The following is a 23,089-nucleotide window of genomic DNA, read 5'->3' as shown; positions in this document are numbered from 1 at the left end:
CCTGCGCAGGAGGCAGCTGCACAATTACCAGTTAAGAATCTCCGTACTTCATGACTAACTTCTTCGGCAATTTTTCGGACTATACGCACAGTATAAGCTTATGTTCGGTCTATACGCAGAGTATAATAGCATAATATCGTGCTGACTGAATGCATGAACAACTCTCGTGCTCAGCTGCACCAGAATCTCTTCAGATGGGGAACGTGGCTTCCTCAATTTTGTAGGCCGCTTTGAAAACTGCCATCCCCCTCGAGAGGCTACTGCGTCCGCAAGAACGCGTCTCATATTCAAGCAAACGTCATTTACCGGCCCCACATGCCGAGAGCGTTGCTGAAGTAACTGTGAAACTGATGTTTCGCTGTTTCTGCACAAATACATACTCCTGAATTCCTGGAACAATAGTCCCGAAGGAACAGGACGTCCATTGAACTCCGTCAACAGTCTGGTTTCTCTGAACTCGCAACAATCAATGGAGGCGGAGTCAAGGACGCTTTATTGAGGATCGTGTGTATTATGCCAGCTTATAGGTGAAGCACGCACCCGAGCCTGCTCAAAGAATGATGGGGTAGAACAAGGTGGTATCATTGTCCTAGCCGCATGGTCCTTATTTAGTCGTTTGTGGACAGGGAGTTAGACAGCGAAGATATATTGCAGGTATTGAGCAGAAAGCTTCAATTGGCTTGCGAAGAGAGTTTTCTGAGTCGCGATAAGTTAACAAGCGGTCTAGCATGAGACCATAAATTTAAAGCATACCATTGCACAGCCACAGGTATAATGATGCATGAAAATAAAAAAAAACAGTTGAGATAAATAGTACCATATCGTTTGGTATCGAACATCAATACCGTCTCTTGAGCTGTTCACAATCGTTCGGCCATACTAGCGGAGGTCACGAAGGCGTGCCCAGCTTGGTTGAACAGAAGAAAAAAGATTGGCGAACGTGTGTGTATTCTTACGCGTTCACCATTCGAATATGATGTCCACATGTGGTTGAAAGCACCTGTTTTATATTTCACTACTTTCCAATGACCTTACCCAGCAGTCGCAATACAGAGCGACTGCGGCGTATGATTCTGTCGACATTGTTGTACCTAGCCTACTGATGCACCTTGTTTTGCAAAACTAATGGCGACAAGCAATCGCGACGCCGCCGAACCCGTCGTTTCCCACTTTACGCCGGAGAAGAATGCGCAGAATACGCGCCAGTTGGCGCACAGCTCCCTTCTCTCCAATGATGGTAATCCCTTAAAGTGAGCGCTCGGAGACAGTTGATAAAAGTGACTAAAGGATTCATGTTTAACCGGGTTATGCTAGGCAGCGAAGAAATGGGGGTAGAAGGCATGGGCAGCCATAACTTAAGGTCTTTATTCATGTCGCAACGTTCATGCCGCAAATCATGCTTTCTAACTGCCATCGGAAATTCCGCTTCAAGGTTCAAGGTTCCGCTTCAAGGTTCCCTTTGGAGTCACCCACTCTTTTAGGTTGGAAACGCGGACTCCACTTTTAAAAAGGAGCTACCAGTTGTTGATAGCGCCCAGAAACATTTCCTAATGCGTATCTACTGCGCTAAGAGTAGGAAATTTCAATCTCGTAGTTTGCTATATCATCAGCTAGCATCCGACCTTTGAACGTATGCGGTTGGCAGAGATATTAAACCATAAAGTCAACGGGTGACAACTACTATTACGGCAATGCTGTGGCAATGACAACTGTCATTGCATCCTTGTGACGGCAACAAGGTATCCTCGTTGGTTGCACACGCAACATAAGTGACTGAGAGAGCCATATGAATATTTAAAGTGAATACGGCTTTATATCCAAGGACCGATACTAGGGCAGAAATTGACATGTTTGTACCGCGTACTATTCATGTCACAAACTGTGCAGGTTACAAACGACGTTGCACTGAGACATCCGTGACGCCGTGTTGTAGGCACAATTTAGAGCCCTACAAGTAAAAAAATTGGGATAAAAATGCGGTCTTATCGGATGCCATGTAGTATGCCCAGCTGCAGGAGGAAGACAGTCTGTGACGCTACCTCTTCCACCAGACATCATTTATCGCAATGCATGGGGGCTGCGCACTAATCTTGCAGGATTGATTCATCGCTCCAGTACCGATCTTTAGGGGGACTGGCATATCGTGGCTTCAAAAGACACGCTGATCAGACAGCTGCCATGCCACGTCAGTGGAATTCGCTGCAGATATTAGAGCCGGCGTGGCTTGTGATTTGTTTATTTATTTATAGAACACTGCAGACCACAATCAGGAGGGGCAAAAGTACATAAAAAGAAGGGTGGCCACAGAGCGCCAGGGAAGACTTTGAGCTCATGTTGCTTCAAAGAATGACTTTCGAGTGGCGGAACGGGGTTGTGGCTGTGACGTCATACCATAAGACTGCTGCGCCCAGGCGCAGGTGCGGTGTGCGGAGCCGGCGGCGTTCGCTAGCCTTCGCAACTGCGTTGAACAATGTGATTCAGCGCTCACCGCGCAGTTGCGCTGAACAACGTGACTCGACGTTCATCTGATCAGATAATAAAAAGCGCGAAATGTCGCTTGACGTTCGCAGATAGCCATAGAGGAGTAGCGCGCTGCAACCAGTGCTTCGGCTGTGTGCCGTTGACGGCTGATTGAATCTGATGATTATTATGATCAAGAAGTCGACAGAACGCATTGGTGAAGGATAGAGGGAGGAAATGTAATAAGATTGAAGCAAAAACTAAATAAGGACCAGAGGCTCGTCTAGAGAAGTAGCGACAGCAATGTCAACAGACAGAAGCAGCCGGTAGTGGTCGCTGCCATTGCCTCCGCGTCTACTTCGACCACTGCATCGACCATCGGTGAAGACGAAACCGACTCGCCGATGTTTAGTGAAGACTCTAGCCGGCAGCTAACTCATCACACGATCCGCCTGGCTTAGTGTGTGATCTCGACTAACTAATTTCGCAGAGACTGCGCAGAATCCGTTTGGCCACGTTTGTGGAGTGTGATCGGCTGTGATTCACCTAAGACTGCAGCGCGGTGAGTTCGAACATACTTGACACGCTTCGCAGTGAGTTTCTCGACCGGGAAGAAGAGGCTTTGCCACGTTACAACGTTTGATATCCCATACCGCAAAGAGCAAACATGTTTAAACAAGCCACCCGAACATATGCGGTATTCTACTGATTTCTCTTTGTGTTAGACTGATTTCGTGTATGACCATACTTAATCAAACTTCCAGTCTGTAGGCTAGGTTCAGCCGTGTTGAACCCTAGCCATTTTTTTTCCGCACGAGAAGTTGTCTTTTAATGGGCTGTATTTTTTAATGGTTTGGCTTGCCAAACATATTGGCTTACCGTCGTACTGTTGGCAGGCACCGCGTATGTCGTCTTCCAGACAGAAGCTTCATATCCTGATAAATTAACTATCTGTAGCTCTCTATCAAACAAAACATTGACGGGCGATCATACGTTGCGATGTGACAAATTGGGGGAAGCTGTGCTGCATTTACAATTACTTTTAGAAACATCGGCTTACCAATTCGCCATTGAATTGATTTCGCTTTTGCGTTTTCATTAGAGTGCTCCATGGGCTCTTTGAAGATGGAAGTGGGTGTGTTGATGGGTGAGGCTATTTGGTGGGTGGCTAGGGTGGCTGGGTTGTGCGTGGAGGCCTTCAGAATGGTGTCTGTTAGGGGTGGGTGATGACGGCAGGCTTCGAACGCCCAGACAACGGCGTTTACACTTAATTAGGGCTGTAACACTAACACCGTGAAAGTCAACTGGAAGCGTGCGCCAGCAATCGGGAACGGTCCACGTACGAAAGTTGACCGCCGCGCAGGGGCCCAAAGGTAGGATTTGTTCTGAAAAGATAGTTCAGCTCTACTTTTTTCAGACGAGCACACAGACGAATATGAGAGGTTGCGCGCTGTCATGTTAATTTGTGTTTTTGCACGAAAACAGTTAGCGTGATTCGCTTTTATAAAAAAATAATGCTGGTTGGTTGGTTAATGGGGTTTAACGTCCCAAAGCGACTAAGGCTATGAGAGACGCCGTAGTGAAGGGCTCCGGAAATTTCGACCGTCTGGGGTTCTTTAACGTGCACTGACATCGCACAGTACACGGGCCTCGAATTTCTCCCCCAAAGAAATTCAGCCGCCGCGGCCGGGATCGAACCTGCGTCTTTCGGGCCAGCAGCCGAGCACCATAGCCACTGAGCCACCGCGGCGGCGGAGAAAAAAAAAATAATGCATCGCTAACCATCGCTTCAACGGCATTTGTTACGATGGTCTTTGCTTGCGGAGCTCTGATAATTGTACGCTACAGCAGCCCGGAAAGAATGGCATATTTCCTTCAATGCTTCGTAGTTTTATTAAAATCTGTCTTTGTCCCCTTAGTAGAAACGACGTATTCGTGCTTGTAGACGCGCACCACGATTGATGCCTTTGTTGAGGATAATCCGGTACTCATTTACCGTAGCCGCTTGACCGAGTATGAAGCAATCTAAGCAGTCGGGCGCGACCTCCATCGCCTTGATCACAGGGTTTAAAATTTTTTGCCGAGAGGAGGTCTTGGAGACGACAGTGTTTCATGTAATTAACATCACACGAGAGCACTGATTACACTCGCCGTTTGTTTTCTTTGTTTATTTCCCGTCTATAGGGGCAGACAATTTACACAATTTCGAGGCTTCCAAGTAATCAAGGCGCTGGATGTCGAAACCAGGAGCGTGCAGTGAGTTTCGCAACGTCGGAGATTGGTGTTTCGCGAAAGCTATCACTATACCATGGGTTTTCAACTCAAATGCATTTCCAATACTTGATATCGGCGTCGATGTTGTCCATGATATAATTGCGCGATCCTTTAATGTATGCTTCGAGGTGTGTGATTGAAGCTAAGCGCTCCAACTACCGCTCCTCTTGCTAGCAACCGGTAGTAGTACACACCCAACATTTGCCAGATACAGAGCTGCCTCAGCAGCCTGATCAGTCCTATGAAGAGTGGCCGACTACTGCTTTTTTAAATACTGCCACAAAAGTTTGTAACCTCTCTTTGCCCATTTTCAGAACAGGTGCAAGCGGATTGGTTTGTGACGAGAGATGCGACGAGATTTATTTGAAATGTTTGTGGCCGTGAAACTGCTCCGGTGTTTTTAAGAATTATAGCTGGTGATCGCCGAGCGTTGTCTCAAAAGTTGGTCAGCTTTAGATTGAGCGTAGCAGAGAGCGGGGGTGATTCGGTTTTTCGTGAGCCGCCGAACACGTTTGTGTTGTCGCCGCCGTAGAGTTCTCCTGTTCCTTGTGACCACAAGTTATAACAGTAATGAGTTCTTTTCAGTGATGCCTCAGTCTGCTTGTCTGCTTTCCCCGGTTTTGTCACTAATACTGCGATGTTAAAAACGAATTTACTAAGGGGGCTCCTAGCTAAGACACAAAACATGAGGTCGATCGGGAAATGAAATCATTTCTCAGGCACGTGGCTTTAATCAGCCTGAATAGATTCCTATATAAATCCCTGTTCGTAACGAATAATTCCGATGAATGGGAAAATGCAACATTCCAGCCGATGCAAAGTGCAGGACTACCATGACTCCATTCGTTGAGAAAATGAGACGCTCGGTAGTTCACCTGTGTAATGGTACGCTAGTAATTATTCATGTGTAGGTTCTACTTCTAAGATCTATAACTTTCCTTTTAGCATATGACGTCTCCTTTTCAGTTAAGCTCCTTTTGTCCGCAGTATTTAATACACAAATGCGTAGAAAGAGACCTGGACAGAATTGAGAGACAGAAAAGGAAAATAGCGCTGCAAAAAGACGTACACAAGAGAGACTGACACAGGACTTGCGCAAGTCCTGTGTCAGTCTCTCTTGTGTACGTCTTTTTTGCAGCGCTATTTTCCTTTTCTGTCTCAAATAATGCACCATCTAGCCCAAATTGATGTTCTTCTAAACCATCTGTAGAATATTGAGAGGGGCCCGTATTAAAAACGGGCGAACCTTTAGACCGTGTCTTATAGAGTGCGATGCAGAAGTCTGAGATTTTTATAGGACGGCAGCTGGGCATTGCAAGTAGCGAGCTTGAGTGCTTGCGCTATCTTTGAGCACATTTACAACTAACTTCTGAAGCACCTCTTGTGTTTTGTTCGCCTTAATTGGGAACACTTTTCACTGACGCTGCCAAGCGCAACCAAAATGAAACGGACAACCAGGCATATTTACAAAACAATAAACTTCAAATACAGATGAGCCGCACAACTGAAGAAGCGAAGGCTCTTCAGTTTCTTTTCAAGACTTAGCAGTTTGGAACATTTGGACGTGTTCATTGTCAGTCTGTAGAGGGACCGCGCGAAATGTACGAAGTGCAAAAGAGAAAGTTACGTTACCATGTAGTACAAAGATGACATGGCAAAATCGCTGTATTGGTCGATGGTTGACAGGACGCTGAAGATGAGGCAAATCAAAACAACTAGAAATCTGCAAAGCAAAAAGATAAAAACAAAGCGTTACAAGACATACTATGAACACAACCGACAACATTCACTTTGCTAATGTTCGAAGGCCATGAGATTGTTATCTTCAGAGCTGCACTTCTCTGCGTCAATCTTCTAGTCTTTATTGTTACTTTTTTTCACTGCAAAGATATATATATATACATATATAAAAACTCAGCTGAAACTTCTGTTTGCGTTTACGTTAACTTAAATGCAGGTAACGATCGTAGCGAGATTCTAGTGGTTTCAGTGACCCCGCTATTGCCTCTGGAGCCGTTCTTGTTTATCTATCTACTTATATCTTAATTACTGATTGCGGCCGGGTAGAACACAAGGTTTACGAAATGAAATACGAGAGAGATAAGTTGTTTATAACCTCCTCCCGGAACATCCCTGTTCTCTGTCAAAGATGGAAATAAATGAAAACGTAAATATAATGTTATGAGCATAACGAAAGGACTTCGGGCAGCATCTTAAGTGCTGCACATTTTTTATTCATTCCACGTAATGAATATATTATGATTAATTCAGCCTGAATAAAACAATGGTGTATATTTTTAGCTGAGTACCTTGGAATATGAATAGATCCTAACTGACCTTAACCTTTGAGTCATATATATATATATAAAGGCTCTTTCTCACAGTTATTTGATGCGAAAAAGCGGTATGGGCATGTGTGCGCGTGTAACTAGAAATGTCTACTCGTTTGCACTGTGTTAAATCGTTTATTCGCTAAGTAGAGTATTACCAGCTGAAAATCTTATAAAATCTGCACGACGATGAAAAAATACCTTCAGGGACACCATTGTGGGCTTTTAATATTAAACAAGTCTAGAGGTTTTTAGGATAGCACATTGGTGCATTGAACATAAATTTATATTGGACGGAAAAAAAGTGCATATTTATGACACCATGCATGACCTCACAAGCTGTATGCACCACTGCGAAAGGTGGAACTATTTTCGTCCATAAACAAAGCAGTACCTCTGATAGTTGAACGTTGTTGTGACTGATCTTAAGATAATTAATGCAGTAATTAAAAATATTGCGCAGGATGGTAGTTTGAAAGTATAGCGAGCATTTCACTCACTGATAAAGTTAATCGAAAAAACCCGCACGAACACAGCACTGCAGAGGCTTGCTGCAAAGTGGTGTGTCCGTATTCTTAAACATGGCGCCTGTCGTGTTCGCTAAGTGTCCTAAGCAGTTGGACACTGAAGTTCTTTTCTTCCCAGTGATAGAGCCACCAGTCACTAGGTTAGGGGCTTGGAGGAACACGTTTTGCAGCGCATGCCGTTCTGATCGTCTCAGATCCCATCAGCATTCACAACGCCGCAAACTACTTACGAGATTGAGTATAAGCGGCGTATCGGTGGGATCCGCGTGAGATTGGAGACTGAAAACTGGATATTTGCGAGTATTTTTCAGCCGGCGATTGGGTTCATGCTTTGGTTATATAAAACTTGTCAGACAGTGCAGGTAATATTTATAAAAGCAGGTGGTCACATGCGCGTCAACGCGCCTTTTACTGATGACTTGAGACAGTGAACTCTCATATTTAACACGAACGAAAATAGCGATATTTTTGAGACAAAGATAGGCAATGCGCGCTTCCATTGCGTTGGGCAGAAGTGTGTAGAAGTAGTTATGTCCTCTTTTTTTTTGGCGTATCTGTTGACCGCGCGTGCTTGCGTCAGTGCCATCATCCAGAAATGAACTTTACCGTCCGTCGTGATGGCTTCGCTATAGAGCCATTAAACAGAAAGCGAGAACGCCGCTAAGGATTTACGTAATACAGATGTTGTCTTCGGTACTACACAGTTTATTATGCTGAGTGTACGGCTGCGGTTTTGGATGGTGAGGAAAGTTTCACGCTTGCGATCCCAGAAGCACCAGTTACATTTCAACAGTGCTGAAACAGAAAAGCGTGCGTATTCAACATCTGTGTCATATTAAAGAATCTCCATTAGCCGAAATTAATGCGGAGCGCACCGCTAGTATGAGTCATTAAGAAAAAGTGTTGTTCTCACACGTTGCGTAATAACCGGTTCTTGATCAGCACTGCAAATTAAATGAACGCTTCCGAAGGTATTTGGACATCATTGCCGACTTCGCTAAAAACTGTTTGACATTTCCTCGAATTCTTTATGTTAATCAGTGATCAGCATTAATGCTTTCATAGAATTTTGTGCACTATCTTCCGGAAACTGACGCAAATACATTGCAGTTAAGTTAAGTTTTAGCTAAAACAGTCTAGATTCCCACCATTAAAACATATAGTTGCTGAACAGGACGCTGAACAATAAAGAAACCACACGAAACCCGCATTTAAACTGCAGCGAGGATAGTGCTGCATACTCCGTTTTCGAATTTCTCATTTGAATTGTTTGCCAAAGTAACCAGTGCTTTTCCCGGAAAAATAAAAAAACGCATGAAAAAGAAAGAAGGGGCATTGACAATAAATATTATTTTTGGAAAAAAAAAAGTCCTGCTTCACTGCACGCCCTGACTGCGAAAAGCAGGCGCCGCAGACCAGGTATTCCAGTTTCAGAAACGTGTCCGCATGACGCTTATACAACCACGGAAATCATTCTGACGGGTTGTACCTTACATAATGTTGCACGCAGCACCACATCTGACTAGCACTGAGATGTATTCCCTTCTCACTTGTTCTTCACCGTGAAGATAACGCTGTCGCCATGGCTCGTGTTGGCAGAAGTGCATTATCGTAGGGAAACGTTTTCGTTATCATATCTTTGCGCAGCTTCCCCGACATGTCGTCAAACCGGACGCGAATGCAAGAAAACCGTCGAAATTTGGTTTGGCGATGTCTTAGAAATCCAAGTGCCGAATGAAAAAAAAATGTCAGGAAAAAACATTATTCCGTTTGATTTCTCCATATGCCGATCTATGTGTACAAAGCGCATCATATTTTTTGCAGAAGTGCACTCCTCCATCGCGCATCATTTCAAAAGTCGCTTCGAACGAACACCCTCGCTGCTCTCGCTTTTCCAAAAGAAATGGCTGAATGCAAAACGAATGAGCTTTCCGCAACCACAAAACACAGTATAAGCTCACTGTAATGCACGCGTTGCCATCCTGTTATGTGCCCACAGAGTGACGTATCATAAAAAGCCCTCAGACCCTCCCGAAGAAAGGAACGACCTCGCCAAAGTTACTTCAAAGCTGTGTCGTCAGATACGGAATGTTTTTCTTTGTTATTGTTGTACCACGTGGAAACACAGAATGAATGGTTTTATGCAACATATCAAAAAGTATGTTCCCAGGTTGTCCTTCTCAAAGTACGTTTCAAAGGGCCATATTAACTTTGTTTAGCACTTTATTTAAAGAAAATGTTGCACTTCAGTATTTTTGGAGTAGTGAATACAATGGTGAAATTATAAAGCCCATTTCACTGAGGCATGCGCAACGTTACTTTGTCCCGAGGGCGCGCACAAAGCTCGGAATAGCAACGAGATGCTGTTATATTCCGTCCATATGTAATCAATTTCCAGATCAAGTGTTTTTTTTCTGTAGTCGCAGAGAACTGCGTTTTTCAGTGAGATATACAAAAATTCTCAGAGTGTGTTCTTCTTCTTTATTTTTATGATTTATAATAGTTTGACTTACCTGTTTCTATATTTATATGGTTCTTATTCTATGCACTGTGTCATTAGGCAGAGGTTAGGCACAATTCTGCCGTTTCTTCTCCCGGTCGTCGCCCTAGAAGCCACCCTATGGCTTTAGCGGAACCGCAGTTCATAACTTTATCTGCACTGAACAATCACTACTACTGTTATTATTTAATTATTATTATTATTATTTTTTGTTATTAAGAAATAATTGCAAAAATCACCTTGCGCTGAGGAATATAAGCACATAACCTAGCCATTCAGATGTTTTGGAAGGTATCTATGATTTGAGAAATAATGTGATAATTAAAAGAAAACGCCATTCTTTAGTGGATCATGAAATCGTCAATGAAAAATTCAAAATTTGAAGTGGAAATATTATTTTTTTCAGTTTTGCGATCGAACACGAAATCACCTGCTCTTCCAGGCAGTCACTCTGCCAATAAATTTTATCAAGATTTTTTTTTTCTTTATTGAAAAGTACCGAAACGGCTTGCAAAGATAGTTGGCAGTTAGTAGAGCAACTGCCCTGGAGAGACGGTGGTCTCCGGCTCAATCCCTAGAGCAGTGTGAACTTTTTTTCTACAACAAAGTTTCGGTATGGCCGAACTTAGATGATAGCAAGAAATTTTTCCCGTAATAGAAATGTACTCAATCATTGGAAATTACCCAAAACATTAGACTATCTCGCTCCCCATATAACACGGATGGCGTGATAAAACGAGCGCTGGCATTGACCTCCCGATTACCTTAAACATTCATTACCTTCAGAATTCAATGCAGTTCATCCGACGTAAGAAGTTAGTATACTTTGAAGCTTGCACTTATCCAGAAATACTTTGGTTTGTGCTAGTTGGTTCGTAGCCATGTTTGAAACAGATAAGGCGCTAATCGGACGAGGAGAAGAAGGAACGTGAAGCAACAAGACAAGCGCCTGTCCTGTTGCTTTACGTTCCTTTTTTGTCCTTGTCCTCTTTGCGCCTCTCTGTTTCAAACATGCATTTATCCAGCTAGCAAACACGATATTGCTACTGACATATATCCATAGTTGCCCTGTTTTCACTCTTTTCGTTTTTGGCTGCCATACAAATGAATTGCCTAGAACTTGTAACCCTATTCCAGTTTTCATGCTGTCCAAGTTGTGCCCGCTCAAGAGGTGGGCATGAGAAGCGCCTTGTAGCTGAACTGTTCCCGATGTTTTAAGAACTCGCCGACTTTCTCGGGATAGAGCATGCGCAAAAACCTCTTACTTTCCTACATTAAGGTGGAGGACAGGAAAATGCGAATAGCACCATTTTAAGCCTATCACAGCTTGCATCATAACTCAGTTGCTACCGCAGCTTTCATAGCCATGCGATCGATTCAGCAGGTAAGCTATATTATTATATTTTTTCCCGCTTTAAATGCGCATCTTATTTTCTCTCAAGCATCTTACGTCGCATTTCCTTTGCGCCTACAGGTAGTGAATCATACTGTTCAAAATATTTAAAGAGTAAATTGAAAGTGGCCTTGAAAGTTTTTCGATAAAGCAGCTTCGCTGCTAAAGAAAAATGTAAACAAAAAGAACTGCTTGATTTTCTAGCCGGAAGCCAAGAGAACATGTGGCGAGCCGTATTTTTTCGCCTTGATGTGATTTACGCTCCCCAGGCATCTGAATTTTATACTCGAGACGTGCCACCATTTATCACACTTCGCGGTGGTTTGCTGTAGCATTGACCACGGCTGACCGAATGTGCGTCCGTCCCCGACACCGTTGCAAGTGCGAAGCTGCAATAAAATTCAACCGCTCGCATTGTAGTAAACTAGATGGAAGCACCAATCCAACTTCAGGTTTTCCGCCGTGAAAATAAACCATGCTGAGTACAGAGACTATACCGTTTCCTGTGTTTTTTTCCGGCTTGTCGTCAAGTCGAGGTATTGAAATTTATTTGAGCAGCGAGCACTAGGTACCCAAACAACTCATAGCATTGAACCAGTAGGAACTCGGGCACGCGAAGATTTTACTTCGCGAGCAGCGCTATATTGTGGCCTTTCCCTTGAAGAGCACAAGTTTCATACCACTTTGATTTTAGTATACTTTTAAATTGGTTTTTTTTTGCCTTCGGTCGTCGCGCTGAAAAAAAAATATATCCAAGGATCCAGAGTATGGATGACCGCATTCATTTCAAAGAGACTCACGCGCTGTTGAGCTCGCAGACCAGATTTTAAAAGCAGCTTCGAAACACGACCCCTTTATGTTCTCGATGAATGCGGCGCTTGAAAGGAAGAACAGTAATATTTTGGTCAACATTTGTCTCCAGCAGCTGATGCTTCCGTCTTCGTGGTTCGCCATTCGTCGTAACCTTTTACTGTTTGTATGTTCTTTTCAGTGGTCAAGTGACCGAAAAGTTATCGAGAAATTAGTTAACCAGCTTACTAACTACCATCATTCATCATTTTTCTGATGTCCGCCAAATACGGTATTGCTATGCGGCACAAGCCGTATCTTTATATAACTCCATAAATTAAGAAATTTGTGGACGGCTCACATCAATCAGCAGGCATAAATTGAAACGCATTCTCTAGAATGTCCTCTATACTCGTTTCGACCGCTTCATTATGCGGGCTCCAAGCCACGTCAGCGTTCTCAATGCAGAGGACAGGAGGGATACATAGGCTACAAGCTTTGTTTTTCTGCAGGCCTGTTTTAGACGGTGTCTTATTAAAGATCGTTTTTGGATGCCGCTGATACTCTTTTTTATTTGGAGACTGCGAGTGAGATCAGGGACGCAAAACCTAGGTATTTTAGTTGGCCTGATGGCTTGAGTGCAACATTATAACTGTCGCTTGTGTGCTGCATTGTAGTAGCTTGTTTTTGGTTATGTTTTTTTTTTCCGCTAGATAATATTCATTGCTACCTTCCAAGTGTGGAGTGAATTACTGACAGCCCATAAAAAGTTATTTAGATTGATCTGCCTTTCGACGGGCTAAATATTATAACAAACGGCGAAGTCGTCCGCAAAAAAAGGACCTTACAGGTAAAAAAAAAACTATGGTCATTTAATTAAATAACTTATGGAAGTCATACTCGAGAATTCTGGACAAAAAACATTTTTGGACAGGAAAGAGTTCATGAATGTAATTGTTTGATATATAATAAGGTTTCACTATAGCAATCTATATAGCCGCAGATCTCCTCTCAGCAGGCGTGCATTTTTTGCTATTAACGTTTCTGCTAACGTCAAAAGAGTTTAGCACTGTTTTTTTTTATGACAGTCTCAACTCTTCGATGCGAGCGTTGGAAACCCTACGATAGAAAGATTTCGCTACATATCGGAAGAATGGCGCATATCTTCAATGTCTCTACGCGTATATCAGTACCTTGCAGTTTTCCAATATTCAAAATTCTTCGCCAAAAATTCTGGACATGGGTGAAAAAACTGAGCCCTACGAGAATCCTGAAAACACTTGCACAATCGCTGAACTTGAACGGAGAGCTGAACTTATTGATGTCGGTGGAATTTATACGAGGCAAGCAAATGCCGAATGTGTTGGTTCTGTAAGATAAGATTTAGTAAAATATTCCACTATATTATTGGGTCAGCCTTCTAAAAAAATCTGAAAAAATTGTGTATTTTTCTTCTGACCTTTCGTCATGTTGGTACTGCGTTTTAACCGTGCCGCGGTCGACAACCTGCGATGAAATCCGTATTTCATTTAATAAAAAAGATGTGTTATCCTGCGTGCATGTGGTAAGGTGTTTGAATTGAAGTGCACCGACTACTAATTGGCCTCAAGTTCGTAACGCCGAGCTTAACGCCATATTAGTTAACAGGAATAATTATAGCCACTTTCATATCGCTGCGCAGCTCATCTGTACGCAGGCTACGACCAAAAATAATAAAAAAATAATTTGACACCATTCAGCGTACCCCCAAGAATATAACACGGGAGTAACTACTCATGGACATCCATCCAAGCGCAACATATGGCTGCAAAAGAAAGCTATGCATCTTTCACAGAAAATTCGCCCCTCAAGAAAACGGTCATTTTCGAAATATCCCGCGGATTTCTTAATATTCATGCGAAGCAGTGCATCAAAAAAGTCTTCGCTTATATCGAGGAAGGGGACATCATGGGTCCTGGAAATGCAATCAGGAAATGCAATCAGAAACAGTCATTAAAAGATATCGCTATTTGTTAGCTTTTCATGACATCTAAACCATTTGTTTTCAGTTTGCTTACGCAAAACCTACTTTTGATTTAATTGAGTCCACAATATTTTTGCATGACTAATGAGATAGCTGCGCAGTTTTAGATTGAAGAAGAAAAGTTTTTATAAGATTACTTTTGTACGCTGCCTCAACGAGTGTTGTCAGAGCGCTGTGTCCAACCATTGACATGGCTTTTGAGAAACGCTTCACTCGGCATTTTACTGTAATTATGTCATGTGTGATCCGAGAACTTTCGCTATGAATATTTTTTGCTTAGTGGAACGTAGATTTGACACGTATGCACCACATTTTTAAACTCTTAACACAATGGTTCCGGAGAAATATGGTCCTCACCTACATTATAGAGCCAGTGTCCTGTTCATGTTAAGGACACATGAACCACTTTCATCGTCGGTGTTAATGAAGTCGTAAAATTGCTGTGTTGTTTCATTTTGGCGTTTAAGAGAAGAAACACATAGCCGGATATCTCACGCAGGATATCTACGGCGGAATTCAGCCTGTCGATAGCATCACTTAAAAACACCACTTCTAAAATAAACTTTGTTGTTGCAGTTACAAGCGATGGTGGTTGTACAAACCTTTTCAAAGTAATCGAAGAAGTAATTTCAAGCAACTGATCGGAATGTCGAGAGGAAGTCCGGATATATATTTGACACTTTGAAATGACCACACAAGCTAACCTGGGTGTGCATCGTTTTTTACGTTCGTCCAAGAAGTCATCAAGGAATTTCAATATGTCAAGATTTCTATTTGGCGGCATCAAAGCGGCGCCAATAAAATGCTGTTTCGACAGAGCAAAGTAGGATCTACGTCCTTTCTTTGCTACTGCTGTGGCGAACTAGCTTCTTATGTGTGCCCCTTTTTAGCCCCTCTTTATAAAAAGTTTAAATATGACAGGCCGGTACTTGCCTCAGCTGGACGTCCAATTTATTGAACGCACTCAAGAGCCACGTTTGTAACCTTCATTGCTTAAGGGTTTGTTGTTCTTTTGTTTTCATTTCGTTCACACCAATTACAGTACAGTTATTTCGTTTGCTCTTATTCTCCAAATCGTGTTTTTCAAGAGAGGTTCTCAGCTGTTGATTAAAGCTCATACACCTTAACCTTGTCGGTCACCACTGCTGAAATATCAACAAGCATTTTAGAGATTGAAGGCAGCTTATTGCACGTGTCACTTTATTCGTCGTCATTAAATTCTACTTTTTTATATGGTTCACCTACTGCATCAATAATGATCCGAAGCGTTTTTCCGATCGATGATCCTGGGTTAGGCACAATGTTACCACAACCTAAGCTCACCGAGGAATGGTAGACCATAGTAAACATATAAACAGACCGTGGATACAGCAGTGGCAAGAAACCTACATGTCATTGTGCTATACATGCGCTAAGCGAAAATCTCTGACATGAAAGAAACACAAGAATGCATTTGTGATATACATATTTCATGTGTTTACGCTTCGCCCGCTTGGCATCCACGAAGTGGCCGCTATTTTATGCTGCCATAACCAGGACCTAGTAAAGACGCCGAGGAAAGGCTGGTAGGTAAAAATAATGAAGCGGGAATTCCTGGCCGTTTCTTGATATTGTTCCATCTTGTTTTCACATATGCGCCCGGACAGAAAAGTATACAATAGGTGTATCTTACCGGTACTCACCTATGGGGCAGAAACATGGAGGCTAACAAAGAGGGTTCAGCTTAAGTTAAGAACAACGCAGCGAGCTATGGAAAGGAAAATGATAGGTGTAACATTAAGAGATCAGAAGCGGGCAGAGTGGGTGAGGGAACAAACGCGGGTAATGATATCCTAGTTGAAATCAAGAGAAAGAAGTGGGCTTGGGCTCGGCCTGTAATGCGCAGGCAAGATAACCGCTGGTCCTTAAAGGTAACGGAGTGGATTCCAAGAGAAGGCAAACGTAGCAGGGGGTGGCAGAAAATTAGCTGGGCGGATGAGATTAAGAAATTTGCGGGAATATGGTGGCCGCGGCTAGCGCAGGACAGGGTTTATTGGAGAGACATGGGAGAGGCCTTTGCACTGCAGTGGGCGTAGTCAGGCTGATGATGATGATGATGATATGGTACTGCGTCTTCCCAGCCGCAGAAAGGCTGTAGCGTGCCACGCCTGGTAACGCTTCTGGGCAGACAAGAAGCATAGCCTGAACTAAAACATAAACAAATTATCGACATTCGTAGAACCTTCCGCTATCCCTGCACACCGGAGCCCATTTGCCGGTTGTGAGGTGTCGATGCTGACTCGCTGTAACTTGCTCGTCGGCGGCACGGCAGCGACATTATTGTGGTCATAATAGCAGTCATATGGGCTGGCCCACAGCGTTTCCTGTCACACTGATAGCACTTTGCCAACCTACCGATCATGGAACCCGAGATTGGATGAACGTGAAAGGACATTCAGTAGTCAATTTCATTCGGTGAGTTTATTGCTGCGCTTAGCAATCTAAATGCGAACATCTGCTGACTTTGCCAAAAGCTTTCTGGGCAAAATTAGGTTCACTGCCTAAAGTGTAAAGGGTAAAAAGAAGCGTTTTATGATACATTCACGTACTGTGTGCCAGAAACAAACTTAAACATGCATCCTGATGGCTGAATTCGTTTCCGAGCGGTAATGAAGCGCGAAAATTCTTTTGATATGAATATCGGGAAAGCTATAGTTAGATGAGAAGCGAAAAATGCCGTCTAATTTTGTACGACTCAATAAAAAAGCTTGCTTCTAACCCCATATAGACTTATATCTTGCGTTACGTCTACCGTTATCGCCTGGCATGAATATCTTGATAGCCTACCCTACCTGCAGAAGAAACGATGATCATGATGAAGCAAAAATTTTGCTCACCATGAAATCGGATCAAGACAGTGCATCTGATAATGAGAGAAAAGTGCGCTCAGTAGGCCTATTTTTTTTATTCCTTCAATGGTTTAATTTTCGCTTTCGTAGGCGTTACACAATGTGCGTCAGGAATTAAAAAGTTCCGAAACTAATACATTTACTGAAATCTTCATTGAAACCGTTTAGAGAAACGGGGTACCTAAACAAATACTACACAAAACGTATAATTGTCACCAGCGGAATAATCGCAAAACTAATGCCACTAGTAACTTACAAGAACCTCAACCTGAGGCTCTAATCATCAAAACGCCACTGTAATTTTGTCACCGAAGAAAAAGCTATGGTGAAGCAAAAATGATAACACGCTAGAAGACAGAATCGTGAGTACCCTGATCAGCGCGAATTACAATGGGAAAGTGCCGATTGCACTGCACAGTTAACGAGCGGGGAAGAGAACAACGTGTTAAACGACAAACTTGAAATCTTGCTTTAGCTGGAGAAGAAAATTGATACGTTTTGCTTTATACATCGAACAACTTGTTCTCTGCAATAACTAGAACAAATTGCTAATGTTTTGAGTTTTCATAACCACACTAATAAATATGATTCTATTCCTGAAAAATGGTTTACTTCTTTGGAAAATATTCCCTTTTCTTGCACTTTAATAGGGAAAAAAGGTGTTCACGTTGTATTAGCGATCTGTTCAGGTGGCCGTGAAAACGAAAGAATAAATCCACGGAGCAATGCAGTCGTCGTTGGCCAGCAGCAAAGCTGTAGTGGCTGCATTGCTGCATTGCTTTAGTGCAAAGCCATTCTAAATCCATTGCTGAATCGTCGCTCTCTCTTTCGAAATAGCTGTTTCTTACGCGTTCTAAAATAACCAAAAATTAAACATGACAAAATCTAAGGTTTCGCAAACTACTGGATTTCGGTGCGCGAAGAAAGGCCTAGACTTCAATGATAATATTAATTACCACCAACGAAAAGCGCATGTATTAGGTCCTAAATCGCTTACACGGGCACCGCGGTTCCGGGGTTTGAAAATCTTCTGCACGCAGAGAATACTTTAATGTATAAGGACCAAGTTCTCAAACGACAACACATTTTTCAAAAACTCACGCTACCGTGTTGTTTCGCTGGAAGCGTATTTAATTCGCTTTCGGAGCAATGGTCCTGCACTTGCAGGAACCTCCGGCTGGTTCATTTGTTCCGTGAATACATTGTCTGGAATCTCCTAGTTTCCTGCCAGTTGTGTTCCCAGAAAAGTTTGCAGGGAAGGGCTGATTAAAAAAGGATGCTTAACGTTGGTGGCTGGACGCAATTTAATTCCTGCTTCTCTGTTTAAGAATAATTTTGAAAACGCTGGCGCAAACACGCAACTTGGTGTTTTATCCATTAGTGCAGTATAGTTGGGCCTACCAGTTTAGCTCTTCTGTTGCGCAATACTTTGTTTCAACTTTTCTCGAAACGTAACTCAGATTAATTATATGGATGGTAATGGGCGGGCAAAAAACCTGTGTTTTTCTCACGAAGTATATTTACCTACGGGAAAAAAGCAGTGGGAATTAGTGAGGCAGACAAGAGAACCAACACGATAAACACGCTGACTCGCAACTGAAAGTTAAATAAAAAAGCAAGAAATATATGCAGAGAACCACCAAAAGCTGCGCACATCATGGCTACATGGAGACAATGGGAAACGCGTGGCACGAAAGTTGCACACAAAAAGTTGCTGGTGAGCAGCAGAGCGTAGGTGGTTATATGGTTAGTCGTTGCATTAAACCTTCATTTGCGATTCAGCGCCTGTCTCATCTTCTTTCTGTTGTGTGTCCCATAAAGTATCCGCCGTTTTTCCCTACAAATATTCCCCAACTAGCGGAAATTTCTCATTTGCTTCAGCATGTTTATCGCATCCAGCACACCTTGATAAGGTGGAACATAATCGCTGAATTTGAGCATGCCGTTTATTGCTCAAATTGTTATTTTAGGATAGAAACCGAATTTCTCATAAATTCCGATGCACATGTTTTGACCGTATCATGCATTTGATAGGAAGTTTCACAGAACGAGACAAAGGCCATCAGAGAAGTTATTTTGCCTGTATTTTATGTCAAAGCCTGATAAACTGGCCTTCATCGGTGCTTCTGTGAAGAAAGTGTTGAAGGTGTTTAGAATCACAGACTTTACTAACTTCTACTTGAAGCCACTAACCTGCAGAGATACCCTAGATGATTAGTCTTTTGTATTGGCTTAGAATTCAGTTTTTTAGGTGTTGGGTAGAATTATCAAGATAGAGATTGCCACTACGTAACTCCAAGTGGCCTTATTTGGCGATATTCTTGAAAAGATAAGAGCTCTTATCTGAAAGAACAGTAACTTATTTTGTGTGTCTTAATTTCGTACCTTGCCTCTCATAACCACGCCACGAGCCTTGGAAAGAAATTGAAGGTGCAACGTAAATGTACAGGAAGAGAGCGGAGTAGGTCACGAAACAAACGACAGCGAAATACATCTTAGTCGAAATAAAAAAAAAGTGAGCTTGGGTAAGGCAGGTAATGCGAAGGCAAGATAACTAATGTTCGTTAAGGTTAACGTACTGGATTACAAGTGTAGGTAAGCGTAGTAGGGCGTGGCAGAAAGTTTGCTGGGCGAAAAAAATTAGGAAGTTTGCGGGGATAAGGGGGACATCTGGCTTAGTACTGGGTTGTGGAAGAGATATGGCAGAGGCATTTGTCGTGCAGTGGGCGTCGCGCAGTTAACCTCCCTGCCTTTCCGTTTATCATTCTCTCTCTTCACAGGTGTTCAGTGCAGTTAAAGAAGAATTTATGCATTCTCATTAGTCTTCCTCTCGAAAAGAGTAGCCGCTTCTAATAAGTAGTTCAGACTGTGAGAGCTGGTACCGTAATCCAGTTCATCGATCACCGTGTGACACCTAGTATACCCTTTCCACTCCTTGCAACCTCCTCCTTGTGCTTTCTAAGTGGCGCATACATTTTCGAAGATGATCCAGCAAGTGTTCTCTTTGTGAGCATTGTTTTGGCGACCACGGTGCCCGCCTTGCCTCCTTCAATTCCTCTTTCTTCCACTATTGCTCTCCCTCACTACTATCCAACGAAAGAAGAGAAAATGCATTTCACTCTCTCTACTTGCCTCTTCTATCCGACGCTTCGCATGCCGACCACAGGCACCTTTGGAGGCAATGGGCGATCTACTGGTAACACATTAATAGGTTATGAAGATCAGCTCACCAACCAACAAATCAAAAGCACACATTCCATCTCCCCAAGGGTTGTTCAGTTCGCCGAATTAATCGTTGAAGCAAACTTGAAACAAGCAAACAAAACTAATAACAGAACATCTCGACGCGTGACATTCAGGAGCATGACGTTCCACCATTTTGTTTCGGTCACAACAGAAGCTACTCCTGTGATCCAGCAAATTTTCTTTTGTGTAATTCTTTCGATGAACAAGCATAAATATAAACTAGCTAGGCGCCAAGTCATGAAACAGTAGCAGAGACGCCGAGGCAAGAGTACAAAGCATTACTGCAACAGTAAGGAGAAAAATACGGAACATCTGATCACAATGGCGGAAGTAGAACAAGCTACCTCGTGAGGCACCGAACAAGAGAACATCGAGCGACTGGCGCAGGCCGCGTGGTACAAAATGAAAGCGCGGATGCAGAATGCATGCTTCTACACGGTCTCTTTTTCGCACTCCTAGATGTGAGGATATTATTATTTCACACACGGCACAGGCTCAGCCTCGTCGCACCGTAAAATGTGTCACCGACCTCCCCGCCAAAACAAACAAATGCTTCGGATCCCGAATGGCAAACAACGAGTCCAGTAGATTGGAAAGAAGACGTCTGCGGCCGTATATCTTTGCTAAAAAAGTACCGTCGTAGAGCCAAAGTGCCTGTTTTTATGTCGACGCTCGAACCTAAATTTGTGGGATGTGGCAATAACGAAAAATGGATGACGCTATTAACGCTAATGGCGCTTAACGGGAAGGCATTGTACAGAATCATTTTGAGTGATTTCTTTTTTGGAATTTTTTTTCTTATACACAGCCAAATAGTTAAGGCACTACCATTAGGTGGTATGCCGGTTTATTGTCTTCGTCAGTGATGTTCTTATCGGAGCGATCGCGATACAGGTGTTTTTGTCATAGCTGATACAGGTGTTTGGTCATAGCTGCGAGGTTATATGACATTGTTGGCAGTGCAGTCGTCAACTTAGGACGCTATTTATGGTTCAGGAGTAAAAATTTTCATTGAGTTTTGAAAAAAGCGAACAATTATAATAAATTTTGTCGCAGTTCAGTTTTGTTTTTGTGCACAGCTTAGAAAACAAACTGCCTTATTAGTCATTCTAAATTTGTGAGCATTTTGCTGGAAAATTGCAGCCGCCTCTCATTCGATGGCGGGTATTTACGACCAATCTACCAGGCTGGACATGAACAGAGGCGGAGAAAACAACAGGGCTCCACAAGCAGCGCCCTGCCGAACACTGTTGGACAAAAATATTGAATATTGGAATATTGTGAGGTATTGTTACGCAAATTTTGAAAGCAGCTGTTCATTCTTCCGATATATAGGAAAAGCTTTTTTTTAGAGTGCTTTAATCACTCCTATCGAGCATTTTCGACTGCCATATAAAACCAACGGGAAACTCTTTTGACGATGGCAAAAACGTTAATAGCAAAAAAAAAATGCCAGCCTGCCGACGGGAGATCTGTGGGCACATTGGTTGTTAGAGTGAAATCTTAAAATATATGAAAAAATTACGCTCATAAACGGGTTCCCGTTCAAAAGTTACTTTGCCCAGAATTGTTGGGTATGCATTCACAGTCAGGGACGCAGATTAGATTTACAAACCACCTCCTTAGCACGGTACGCCAAAATGATTTCAGCTGCTGAGGACACAGAGCGATTACGTTGTATTTGAAGAAACCAAATATCTGGTTACTTGTAGCTACCAGCTTGTGCAATGAGACTTTACAGAAGATATTACTTAAAGAGCAAGGTGGTTATCAAAATTACTCTGAGCCTACGGTTTTCAAGTGTGGGTTATCGTTGATCAATTCTGTGAATCAAAATGATCAGAATTTAAAAGCTTAGAGCGACGGAGAGCGCGTATTGCAGACTTACAACTCACAGAAAGATAGCGCCACAAAGTCGACTTAATTGCGGCAAACCAAAGTCAGCGTTTAATCCATAAATCACAACGTCACAAAGCCAACAATCACAAAGCCAACAATCCCAAGAACGTCTCTGGAGCACAAGTCTAACATTCTTAAACAAGAATTTTGAATATTGGAAATTTGTAAGGTACTGTTATGGAAATATTGAATGTAATGGCCCATCGGCCGATTCTTTCGATGCGTTGCACAATCTTTCTTTTCAAGTTTTTCTAAAGCTGCATCGGGCAGTTACGTTTTTCGCGACAGCAAAAACACTAGTAGCAAAAAATGCAAGCCTCCTGACGAAATACCTGCGGACTGATTGATTGTAGTGAAGTTCTGCCATATATGAAAAAAGTGGCGCTTATGAACTATCCCTGTTGAAAAATGCTTCTATCCAGACTTGTTTGGTAGAGAGTCACCTGGGGCGCTAAGCATGAAAGCACATGCTAGAACACTGCGCCTACTCACCGTTTTTCTATGAAGTAGCTTGTTAGCAAATAAAATTCTACAAAACAATAGCCGTTCTGTTCCCGGGCGTGGGACTAAAATTATGCAGGGAAAACATTACCTTGCCCCTTCACACAAAATGAAAATACGAATATCCAGAACACAATATCGGCTTGTTATCGCTAATAGTTTGGGGCGCCGAGTGCACGGAGCGTCATTGCCGCGCCCTCAAAACGCGCTTGTCTAGTACATCATTGAAATGTTCCGCGAAAGGCGGTAAATAACCAGC

At 42.8% G+C, this 23,089-nt stretch overlaps 1 protein-coding gene across 3 annotated transcripts in view; it reads right to left on the bottom strand.

Annotated features, from left to right (window-relative positions):
* LOC149329217 (potassium voltage-gated channel subfamily KQT member 1-like) overlaps positions 1 to 23,089 on the bottom strand; it is a 156,657-nt gene that overhangs the window by 54,302 nt on the left and 79,266 nt on the right. For all 3 annotated transcript variants that reach the window (XM_089560148.1, XM_089560150.1, XM_089560149.1), the window contains exon 4: positions 6,367 to 6,457. In XM_089560148.1, the coding sequence (XP_089416274.1) occupies positions 6,367 to 6,457 (91 nt within the window). The remainder of the gene's footprint in view (positions 1 to 6,366; positions 6,458 to 23,089) is intronic.

This window comes from Amblyomma mixtum, chromosome 9, assembly GCF_055824585.1.
Source record: "Amblyomma mixtum isolate Tamu chromosome 9, ASM5582458v1, whole genome shotgun sequence".
Taxonomy (NCBI): domain Eukaryota; kingdom Metazoa; phylum Arthropoda; class Arachnida; order Ixodida; family Ixodidae; genus Amblyomma; species Amblyomma mixtum.
This window is presented reverse-complemented; position numbering and strand designations above follow the sequence as displayed.